Genomic DNA, 12,566 nt, shown 5'->3' on the forward strand with positions numbered 1-12,566 from the left:
ATTACTGAATCATGTGTGTGGTCTCCTCCATACTGTTCTCATGATAGTAAATGAGTCTCACGAGATCTGATGGTTTTATAAATGAGAGTTCCCCTGCACAAACTCTTTTGCCTGACACCATGTAACACAACCCTTTGCTCTTCCTTTGTCTTCTGCCATGATTGTAAGGCCTCCCCAGCCCTGTGGAACTGTGAGGCCACTAAACTCTCTTTCATAAATTACCCAGTCTCAGGTATATCTTTATTAGCAGTGTGAGAACAGACTAATATACCTGCCTTAAAAGGCCTGCAAGTTTGTGTACCATCTAAATTCATATGTTGGAACTTTAACCCCCAATCGGATATTGCTAGTAGGTAGGGTCTTTGGGGGTAATTAGGTTTAGCTGAGGTCATGAGGGTGGAGCCACCACTGTGGAATTGATGTCCTTATAAGAGAAAGAAACTAGAGCTCACTCTTTTTGCCGTGTAAAGCCACAAGAAGATGGCTGTCTCAGGAAAAGGGCCCTCACCAGACACGGAATCTGCCAGCATCCTGATCTTGCATTTCCCAGCCTCCAGAACTGTGAGAAATAACTGTGTGTTTTTAAAGCTACCAGTCTATGGTATCTTGTTATAGCAGCCCAACTTGACAAAAACAGGTATAGGCTTTGTTCCAGGGTCTAGGATCCCTGGGGCTGTCCTGGCTCTGGCAGCATATCTCGGCTGGGTGAGCTGTCCTTCAAATAAAGCCTCTTTATAAATTTGACTAGTTTGATGTTTCTACTACTTGCAACTGAAAGAATCCTTATTAATAAGCTTATAATGCCATGCTAGGGGTTCCATTTTTTAAAAGCATTTATTCCTACCATAACTTGCTAAATCAACCTTCCCCCTCCAGCACTCTGGTGAACAGTACTTTTGAAAGTCATGAATCCAATGGTCTTTCCTCCATTCCCAATTAGCTGGCCTTATCTATAATATTTGAATATATTAAACATTCCCTTCTTTTTGAAAACCTCTCTTAACTCTGGAATAATAAATAAGCTTAAATCTCCTATTTTTCAAACGGCTTCTTTTAAATACACTTTATTAGCCATCTCCCCAACTAGAGATGTTCTTCAAAGTATAGTCTTCCTCCCTGGCTGAAACTACTTTAAGTCATTTACTGGGAATAATTATTTGAGTCATAATGGCACTCTCTCATTTCAATGAACCCATTTGTTATTGTACCTCTAAGTATCACCTCCTTAAAGATTAATTTCAAACTTATATCTCCATCTTCGACTTTGGTACCAAGTCCCATTTTTATGTCTTCACTTACTGCATGCTTACATTTGGATTTTCAGCTTCAATAATACAACAAAAACCGTGCTTATCTTCTGTAGTTTGGTCTTTTCCATTTTGGGTAGATTTTGTCAGTTTTGTCAGTGATTCATTTTCCCAGTCCCCAGGTTTTAAACCAATATTACCTTTGACTCCGTTCTCTTTTTCTTGCTATGAAGTCCCAGTGATTCTTTCCTTGCAAGATGTTTTCTAATCATCCTTTCTTTTTTGTTCCCCTTGCAGCAATCTCTATATTATCTGCTTCCAGTTCCTGTTCTGCTCTAGTTTACCTTCATTCTTTTACCAGAATACTCCTGCTAAAGTAGCATTTTTTTTTTTTTTTTTTTGGGACGGAGTCTTGCTCTGTCGCCCAGGCTCGAGTTCGGTGGCGCAATCTCGGCTCACTGCAAACTCTGCCTCCCGGGTTCACGGCATTCTTCTGCCTCAGCCTCCCAAGTAGCTGGGACTACAGGCACCCGCCACCATGCCCGGCTAATTTTTTGTATTTTTAGTAGAGATGGGGTTTCACTGTGTTAGTCAGGATGGTCTTGATCTCCTGACGTTGTGATTCGCCCGCCTTGGCCTCCCAAAGTGCTGGGATTACAGGCGTGAGCCACCGCGCCTGGTCTAAAGTAGCATTTTTTCACATGGCTTTTTTTTCTGCTCAAAAGCCTTCAATTGATCTCTGTGGCCTGAGGAAAAGTCCAAACATCTTTGACATGTGGTACCCTGCAAGATTAAGCCTCAACTTGCATCTCTAGTATCTTCCATTCAACTTTAAAATTAACTCTCCATCTCATCCAGGCCCATCTTGCCATACATCTTTGAACACAAATTCCTCATTCCTATATCCCTGCCTTCACCCCTTCTTCTCCATGCCCTCACTTGAAAAGCCATCACCTGTTCTTCACCTGTCCGGATCCTTACTGATAAAATTCAAGTCCCAGTTCCTCTGTAAAACCGGTCTCCCACTTCAGCTAACAGCATGTTCTCTCTCTTCCTCTTCTGAACTCCTTTTATCTGTTCTGTTTAATACTTATTAATATATTATCTTGAACTGTTGCTTATTTTTGCATGCTAGGGTTGCTTTTTAAACCAGATTTTAATTGATATGAAAACAGCATCTGTGTCTCACAATTTGGTTTTTCTGTCCTCCCCATGACCACACACCCCATGCTATGCACAATGAATGCTTAAGAAATTTTATTTTTCTATTTCTTTACTCCAGAAGAAACAGCCATGCTTATATGAAGTCTTTTCCATATGGTGTCCAGTATTGTGAATGTTAAAGATATTGATTTTAAAAATGCTAAACTCTCATAAAAGTTCCACTCTATTCTCATCTATTATAATAGTAAGTGTCCCCTCTTCTTCCTACCATTGTCTTTTTTTCTGAGGAAAAATAGATTATTTTCCTGTTTTATGGAAAATAATATCACACTCAGATAAAGTTATCTTGTCTATAAGCCCTTCTTACCTTCACTCTTCTGCATGTAATCTCAGATTCTAGCAGATCTGTGTTTTTGAAGTTCAAAGAGAAAAGAATCAGCAGGCTTAAATGTATATAACAAAAGACATGGTAGTGTCCTTCTTTCTTTTTATTGAAAAGAAATCATTTCTATTCTAGCGCAAACAATGTATATTTTACAACATAAAGCAAGATATAATTTACATATTACATTTCTTATGAGATCTTTATACCCTAAATGTCATTCCCTTTTTTATTAAGTCACCTCTTCTGGTTTAATTTAACCTGCCAAGTACCCTACAAATCATCATCTTGTTTGAAGGGAGATTGAGGACACAGGCAGATAGTTCCTATGTATTCACCTGTATCTGGTATCATGATGGTGAGGAACAGGGATATGTCTTGACATTTGCAGCCCTGAGGACCTCCACTGACAACTGGCTTAAGATCCAGAAGGCATCTTTTCCACATCACGTACCAAACTTGTATTTTAAAAAATTGATAATAAATGAACAAAATTGAGAGCTTGTACAACATGTATATTTCTTGATCAAGTGCTTAGATAATACATGCTTATGGTATTGGTTCACCAGCAGTGAATGTTTCTTTGGCTGACCAGCACTTGTTACTCTATGATATTCCCAGACATTGCTTGCTTGAGACATTGGATAAAACCACCCTATTTTACCTATCATTTGGGTTTATGCGTTCAGGCTTTGCTGTTTGCCACTGGAAATGGATGTCTGGATCAAAATTTCAAATGATTTTGTTTCACATATCCCTCTATCTAAGGTTTTCCCCTTCTCAGTAAAACCTTTTCATGTATGATTTCTGTTCCCTCCCTATAATTCAAATCTTCTTAGCCATTCTCTCCAAGCTCCAAACCTCCAAAGTTCACCAGTTTCTTGGATTATACTCATTTCACTTAGAATGTTTCAGTCTGTTGGGATGTACTGCTCCTTCAAAACTTGATAATCCACAGCAACTAATGGGACAAATGGATGAATGGGGGAACTCTTCAGGAAGCAAGTAATGCGTGCTGTTCAGCAAGCCTACATGAACCATTCAGTAAGAAATGTTTTAATAGTGGGCTAAAAGAAGAAGGAATCAATTGGTGAAAGCAAAATGTATAAGATGAGCTTCATTATTATTTAAAGAACTACAGAATCAACATTTGAAATACAATTTCAGATTGGTGGCTGTTAGATTGAAATAACATCACCATTAGCTCAATCTGATATGCCAAGGGAAATACAAATGTGTGCTAAAAGTGCATCTTAAACCCAAAAATCCTTGCCTGTCACTCAGACTACAAAGTTGGCATGTTTGACCAAAATTGATCCAAAGTTTTTTAATCACTCACAACTAAAAATTATTAGAACTAAGCTGGTCAGGATGAAAATATAAATTAAAAAAATCTGTTCTATGTGTCTTAAATTATTCTTTGGTCAAATGATGTGATTTTTGAGAGATCTGAAAATATAAACCTATTTCTCATTTCCAAATACAAGGTTATAAGTATGTACAGCAAGGTAGCATTTTCTTACTAGAAAACAAGGCTTTCAGGTACCGTATCATTCCATTAACATTGTACACTTTTATAGTCCCTTTCCTCCCATGGCTACAAAGTGCTGGACATACAGAGAATACAGGAAAGAATAAAGGAGCAAATGAATAGAGCCTCACAACACCCCTGTGAGGTAGGTAAGTATTGTTAATCCCATTTTACAAATGGGTAAACTGAGGCACAGCATGGTAATGTAGTTGGTCAAGTCTACCTGGCAAGTTACAAAAGCATGGCTGGGAACAAAGAAAAAGAAATGAAAGATCAGTCCTGGCTCCCAGCCCTAGACACTAAACTTTATTTCAAAATATTAAAAAATAAAAATAGCCCACAATTGCCTTTTAAATGTTGGAATTTAGAAAAACCTTTAGGTATTCCTCTTAAACATGTGCCTTTCTTTGATCTTCCTGCTAAGTGAAGAACGGATAGATGACTAAATGGTATTCCTTACTCTCTCTAACTGCAATTCCCATGATAGATCAGATGTATCAGCATTTCACCAGAGCTCAGGCTCCAAACTCAAGGACATTTTTATAGCCTCAAATGGTTTCTAATTCATTTAAAGCCCTAATGTGAAAATGGGACCTGTTCTCAAACAGCTGCCCTATTAATTATTCTGTGGCTTTAATGAAAACTTCGTGTAGAAAAAGAAAAGTAGCAAGATCCCTAATTAATGTCTCATCACTATAGAGATAAGAACAGTGGTGATGGTGTGTAATTTGCTTTTTGTATTGTTTGGGAAATTGCAAACTTAAGCTTGCAATATTATATATATATATATGAAATATATATATAAATATATAAATATATACAGTATATATATAAGTGTGCATCTCACTATCCTTAAGGCACGAAAGAGATGTGGGCATGTCTTTTAGACCTCACTCTTTGTGTTACTAGAGAAATTTCTCTTCCTCTCTCAGGTGAAAAATATTTCTTCTACCAAATAGTCTGTGACAGCAAATCATTCAAAGACAACAAATATCTTTAACTTAAGATGATTGATTGATTGATTGCGTAGGGTGAGGGTTGGTGGTGATGGTGATATAATCTGTAGCTTCAAGCTTAAATCTATAGCTTAGATGTAGACTTTAGTGCTTAGAATTAGCCAGACGCAGCCAATTACATTGGACTAGACAGTCCAGTGACCAGATGTTGTGCACAACTATTTTTTCAGAGGCTGATGGAAAAACCTTACCATGACCAACAAAGATGGAGACAATGAGAAAGGGAATTATGTCTGTCCAGCACAGATTCTTCAGAAAGACTTTGGCTTTTCAAAAGCTCCTAGAGCTTCTATAAAGAGAACTGGGAAGAGGACAGGGTAAGGCACTAAGGTTCAAACAAGTCAATGAGGACAGTAGAGGCAATCATTCTGGAGATATATATATATATATATATATATATATATATATATATATATAGTTTCTTTGGCTGCTGTAGTTTTTTTTAAAACTTCATACAATCATGGGGGTGGGTGGGCTGAACCTAGCTGAAGAAGCCTGGAGTACATTAAGCAAAGCAAGAATAGAAAGAAAAACAAAATAAACACACACAGAAACAAGTGGTGGTGGTATCCCAGAGGGAGGAGGAACATTTGTTAACTAATTTTCATTTTGCTCCTCTCCTGCTTTTCTCTGCCATGGTCCCAATATTTTAGTTCTGCTTTGTTTGTTTGTTTGTAATTTACTTTTTTCCCCCAGCAGATGAAGAAATAACAGAGCGGGATAGGTGTCTTATGGTTTTTGATTTCTTCTTAGGCCTGTTTAATTATTTTTTTTCCTCAGTTGACTGTTGGCACCTGGTTCCTCTGTAAACTATATTCCTTGGCCTTCAGTCTCAGGTTGGCAATGCTGTTGGCCATGTTGATGCCCTGTGCAGGGCTATTGTTGGCACATGTGGCAGAATAAGTAGCCATGGCGCTGTAGGGACAAAGGAGAGAGCAGGGAGAATAACAGGCATTAGTTTCACAAAGCTGCAAGTCTGTGCCCCAGATGGATGTACTCTCAGCATGGGGGCAGGCAGGGGCAATGGCTTGGACTAGATGACCTCTAGGGTCCCTTACAGCCCCAGCTTTCCATTCGTCTAAGGTACTTAGGGAAGAGTGGTCATGTTTTGAAGAGCAGGAGAAAGTGGTGTAGAGTGAGGAAAGGGAGGGAGAGGTATTTGTTGTGGTGGATACAGTGAGTAATGATTTATTTCTGGGGTGAGAGAAGAAAGTTGCTCAAGTTGAATAGCAGGTGTTTCATCAGCTGACTTATTAAAACAGTATTTAATCTCTTGTCCTGCCTACCTCCCCAGCCTGTGGGAGCAGTGGGAAACAGAAACAAGCATTTGAAAATAAACTAAAGGGAATTTTGCTCCTTCACTCTAGATAACTGACCTTAATTCTAACACATTTTAGATAATAAATACCATAATAAATAATGTGCCTGGAGAACCAGTTAAACAACCTAACATACGTTCTCTGCCATTCTTAATTTACTGGTTGATAGCACCAAGCATTGCTGAATCAAGAGGTTACTAACCCACTGGCCTTGATTTGAAAACCTCCTCAAAAGAACTTGAATAGCACACACTGCCTTTTGGGTCAGTTATTTTGAAAATGTTTAAATCTCCTAGATAAACTATCAAAGTCTCCATTTTCAGCATTCTTGATTTCAGAGGTAACTGTTTCTCACTGTCTTCATTGCTGAGAAAAATCTGAAGTTGTTTTTCATTGTCAGAGATTACAATTAGGACCTAAGAACACCGCTAGGCAGAAATTTATCATTGGTGGGTTTCTGTTAATTGCATCCATGAATCTCTGTTAAAGGAAAAAGAAATGGTTTCATAGACTTAACAGCAAATTAGTCTTTCTACTAAATAGTTAAAAGTATACGTATTTTACTTCAATAAAAATGTTTTCAGTTGCTTCTAAGATTAGCAAAATCCCTTTCAACTCAGGGCTGGAATGAGATAGACTTATAAATGGAATGGCATGTGCTCTTCTGTTGCCTGCATTCCAATGGAATTTTGTCAGCCACATAAGACTTTGTGGTTCTGAGGATCAAGTGACAAGATCAGAAAGAGAGAAAAGTAAAGCTACTCCACAAATAGAATATATCATTGATACTTATTTGGGACACCACGGAGTCAAAACTCATAATAACTTATTTCAGCTCAGTTACTAATAATTAACTCAAGAAAATTAAGTTGAGAAATATAATGATTCCCAGATCACTAGGTCTTTCCAGAAATATACATCTTTAATTTAAAATCTTTATAGCCCTGGTTAAGTGTATGGGTGACTGTGTGTGTGTGTGTGTGTGTGTGCACACATACATGTATGTGTTCTGACACAGGAGACTCAGAAAGGTTTCAAAAGGATCCTACCTTCTTCTATTTAAGTTTTGCCTGCTTAACTCTTACTCATCATTTCGTGATAGATGATCTCAACCCTCTAGACAAGGCTACGTTCTTTTATAGCACACTAAACTTTTGCTTTTAGCACTTGATTCAAGTTTAGTTAATAATTTGTTTAGTATCTATCACTGTTTCAACTATAAGCTCCATAGATCAGACACCACATCTGCCTTGTTCACAACTGTTTCCTCAGGTAGAAATGACACCATATCTAGTACCATGTGTTCAATGAATAGACAGATAACTAAGAAATATCTATATATAGTATGATTAAATTGATTCCTGCTCGATGTCATTGGTTTCTGTCATTCTGCTGTGAGCAATGATTTCTAAAAAAAAAAAAAAAATCTTACCAATATGCTTTTATTCATAGGAACTGGTCCTTACTGCCAATTTTACTATCTTAATAGAAAGTGCAAAGTCAGTAGGACATGACAAAAGCAGGAGCTGGTGACTGTGTATACTTGGATCCATCAAAAAATATATTTCACAATAAAAACTGAACAAGTTCTTAGTACAGTTTAGACTATCACTTCTACCACTGCCTACCAAGGGATAGAAGCAGAAGAGTTCCCAGTTAAGGTAGGTTTAAATTAGAAGTGAGATAAATGACCAGAACGATACACTAAAGTGGGACAAGTTTGTTTTAGAATATACCAAGAAATGTCATTTATTTTCAAAGCCCATATATGTATTATCATTTAGTTCACAGTTCCATTCAAGACCTTACCATAAATGTATGTAAACCCACAAAACCTATATTCAAAAAATTTCTAGGGTATACCAAGAATCCGAAGATCTAAGTATCTGAGAAAAAAAAGACTATTGGATTTGGGAAATGTACCTAAGTCATAGATTATTATAAAATCAACCAAGTCAACCTTTCTTAATCAGGTTTCTGTGAGAGAATTAAGCCCTAAAGATGATGCACAATTAGTGAAATTGTAAACACATAGAAGAGAAGCTGGAATTAGGAGTTGTCTGTATTATTTGCTAAGTATTGAGAACAAATTTGAATGGCTTCTGAAAACAGAAAGCTAAAACTTATGAGAGAGTATAAAGAAAAATTTTCTCATCCTAAATTGTAGATTGTCGTAGAATATTGTGCTTTTAAGTACTTGGTCTAATTTTCTGATAGATGATGTGTTTTTTGAGATTCTGGACAAGCAAAGTCTTATGTAACAGAAATGTGCCCTTTCTTAGATAATCAAACTGTATTCCATCTCTTTAGCCAAAAAGGGAGATTAGAACCTTGGGGAGATTATTTTAGTTTACTGAAGATGCTATTGCTATTTCCCAGAAATGTCTCCTATAATAACAATTACAAGTTGTCTATTGCATAACCGTTTTTGCTGTAGTGACTCTGGAGTTTCAGAGTCAACTAGCTTTACCACCTGATATTCTAGTCTGAGGACTTAGCAGGGTAACACATTTCTTGGAAATACTGAGTTTCTCTCTCGAATGTAGGCAAGACTGTAATATCCCAAATGAGATTAATGTTAATGCACTTTCTATCTCAAAAACAAATTAATGGGAATTCAGATCATCTATTACACAGAAGACTGGATATTCACTGGCACATTTTTCACATAAATGGCAGCCTGCTTTTCCACAGTAAAGAACAGTGCCTTCGTCTGATTATATGGTGGCATTGTATAAGAACACCACCAGAGGCAAGTCTGTGACAATGCCTTATAGGTATCCCTCAAATTAGTGGATTAAAAAGTAGTTGTTTTTAATGAATGAATTTAGCAATTCCCTAGGAGCTTGATAGGTGATAACATTTTTACTTGATAAATGCTTAGGAAATGTATAAACTTTCAAAATTGATTTAACTTGTTCCAGCATTCTATAGCCGCAAGAAGTAGGATAAAAGAACCAAAGCCATCTTATTTCACAGCCTCTTAACAAATGTTTAGAATATGTAATCCTACAAATAGGGATTCTAATAATATTTTGTACACATACTAAATAATTGCAAGTCTGTTTTCCAGCAGTTTGACATGGATCTAGCTTCTCAATTTGAGCTAAGAGTGCCATATAGGCAAGCAGTGAGCAGTCCTTGGATATACCAGTGAAAAGCAAAACTTGTATCACAAGTCAGAAAAGACAGAATTAGTGAGTGAGTACTCTAAGAGTAGCGTAGTCATTCTTCAAAAATGGCATTAGAAGTAAGATGCAGAGGACCTGCCTCCTAAAGTGTCAACAGATGCAAGAGAGCCTTGAGTGGCTGCCAATATGAAATTGTTTGTGACCATCTGCTTTCCATGTCATGGAAACTTCTGAAGTTCTGCTTTAGGAAAAGAAAGAGAACCCTGAAATGTTTTCTTAAAAGTCCAAAGAGGGTAATTAACTGTTTTCAACCAATTTATAGGGCCATTCAGAGCATGTAAAATGGCCAGTCCTTCCTATACAGGATTAAGCTTGCTCGGGTAAAATGGTGAGATTGAAGCTAAGTGATTTGTACAGATTAAGCACATGACAACAACCAGAAGCCTGCTTAACAACAACCAGAGATCCTGCCTGTTGGTCTTGCCTTCTAAGTAAAACCCACTTATTCTTGGAAGTGGGGTACAGACGTAAGTTCTGGGACTGAGTTTTAGGCTTTGGCTAAAGCCCCATTTTTAGTTAGTTTTAGTTAAGTTCTTTGTGTCAGTGACCAAGAAACCACATTACTGAATAAAGTGCATTGAGAAATTAGAGATTAATAATAAATGCTTGCACCCCATCTGTTGATTCAGCTAATCTGCCCTGAGACTTACACAGAGCTGACACATTTAAATCAGCTTCAAATGTTTCCATTTACTTATTTGGAGATTCCTAACAGATGCAACACAGCCATAGAGAGCAGAATGCAACCACTAGCAGAGGTGGAGTACTGTTTTCACTGGGACAAATCATTTTTTATCATTTCAACCTACCCTGAAAGTTGTGAGGAAAAAAAAAATGTGTTAAAATGACTGTCAAACATTGAGGAAGTATGGAAAATACTATTCGTACTACGATTTTAAAGCCAGGAAACGTATGGACAACTGCCCCTCTGCTTTCTAAACACCTATAGTGTTAAGTCCCACAAATCACAAAACAATTGATAGCTTGGGAAAAAAATAATACCTGACTCTATTTTCAACTCTTTGTTTTCTATTTGGCCCTTTGAACAAATGATGACAAGATGTTTACAATTTCACCCTGAAGACAAATCTGTCAGCCGAGAAGTCTATGAGTTTTCCTGAAATCCTTGGGTTTCACCAGCTCAGGATTTTTTCAAAGACTGTAGGGGTTACGGTGTTCAAGACTGTGAGGCATAGAAGTTGCAGAAAGTCTCTGGTTTGTTCTTTTGTCAGTGCAAGAACAAAGGAGGCATACTTGCTTCACCTGATAAAATGTAATACCAGTTTTCCTAGGGAAATTTACTTTTAAAAAGAGATCTGGTAAATTCTTTGGAAAGGGATCTTTTGTGATTTAAATAACTAACTTCTGTTTCTAACTTCTGTTTTGAAATTTAGAAGTTGATTTTCTAATACATATATTTATCTCTTAAAGTGAACACTCTTGCACATTTCATTGGTAAGCTTTCCATTTGTACTGTATGTTCAGTGATCTTTCTGCTATGTTTAACTTTTCATTTTAGAAATACTTCTATATATAAAGCCTCTTGTATCTTTCTATTGTTGCAAGACTTTTTTTGAAGTGCACACTGCTTATCGATAGGTTCCAAACACCCCTGTGAAATAAGCAATAGGGAGATTATTGCTAGCTTCATGTTAGATACAAAGCTACATAAGAGAGCAATGATCTGACTGGCCTGAGGAGCAGCAGAAGCCAGGACAAGAACATAGTTCTTCCGAACCCCGTCCTGTAACCTACAAAGTCTCGCTATTCAAAATGTGTACCAAGTGTCAACAGCATCAGCATCACCTAGAAGCAAGTTAGAGATACACAATCCAAGCTCCAACCTGGAATTAGTGAATCAGAGTTTGCACAGTCACGCGATCCCAGATGTTTCCTGTGCACAGCAATCTCTGAAGAGCCCTGCTCTAGATTAGTATCACACTATGCTTCATTTCGTGGACATGCTTTCTTGCAGCTCTGGTTACCAATAATATTCCTCACTTGAGGACTTCACTGCTGAAATTTCTAGAACTGCAACCCCCACTTTCTTAAACACTCTGAATTCCCACTTAAACCCTACCCCAAGCAGCCACCCTCTTCCCCCTCTGACAAGTTACCTTTTCAGTGTCTTCCGTTAGAATCCGTTATGAAGCCCCTCGTGTAAACAACATCTTGGGAGGGACGAGGATCTATTTTTGAAAGTGTGAAAGGGAGAAATAAGCCAAATGCGTTCAGCAGATGTCAGGCAGCACCATGACCACGATCGAATGAGGGGAGGAGAAGGATGGGGAGGGAAGCTGTGGACAAGGATAGCTGACCTCTCTTTCACTCATCACTAGCTTTCTTTTAAGCCCAGCCCTCCCTCTGGAAATGGCACTTCAGGTAAATAATGCAAAACCAGGCCATTCACTACCCACTTCACCTAGGAAAGGATGTCTCTGAGAAAATGTTTCTTGGCTACTTCATCTCAAATAACAGTCAAAAGTTCAGGACTTGGTTGATCACTGCTACCCAAGAAGCAAAGCACTGCAAGATTAGTGAGTCTGAATAATTCTGGTGCTTGTGTGTGCTTTCACTCTTACAAGTTGCCTAAGAAAAATAGTTCTGAGTTAAGCAATGGGTGTGTGTGCCAAAAACAAGCTTCCTTTAACTGGCCACGGATGTAAAGAAGGCACCTGCCAGGAAAACAGTGTCCGTGATAGGGAATGCTTTGTCC

The 12,566-nt window shown here is 37.8% G+C and overlaps 1 protein-coding gene across 3 annotated transcripts in view; it reads right to left on the reverse strand.

Moving 5' to 3' along the window:
- Nucleotides 1-2,881: 2,881 nt before the first annotated feature.
- The window catches only part of PRRX1 (paired related homeobox 1), a 77,966-nt gene continuing 68,281 nt past the window's right edge, over nucleotides 2,882-12,566 (reverse strand). The window contains exons 4-5 of one of the 3 annotated variants that reach the window (XM_003824643.5): nucleotides 11,968-12,039; nucleotides 6,178-6,255 (exon numbers count right to left, since the gene is read on the reverse strand). In XM_003824643.5, the coding sequence (XP_003824691.1) occupies nucleotides 11,985-12,039 (55 nt within the window). In that variant the 3' untranslated portion in view covers nucleotides 6,178-6,255; nucleotides 11,968-11,984. Of the gene's footprint in view, nucleotides 6,256-10,384; nucleotides 12,040-12,566 lie in introns of those variants that run through there. The other 2 variants (XM_063603982.1, XM_063603990.1) reach the window with 2 other exon arrangements.

This window comes from Pan paniscus, chromosome 1 (assembly GCF_029289425.2).
Source record: "Pan paniscus chromosome 1, NHGRI_mPanPan1-v2.0_pri, whole genome shotgun sequence".
In the NCBI taxonomy this organism is placed as follows: domain Eukaryota; kingdom Metazoa; phylum Chordata; class Mammalia; order Primates; family Hominidae; genus Pan; species Pan paniscus.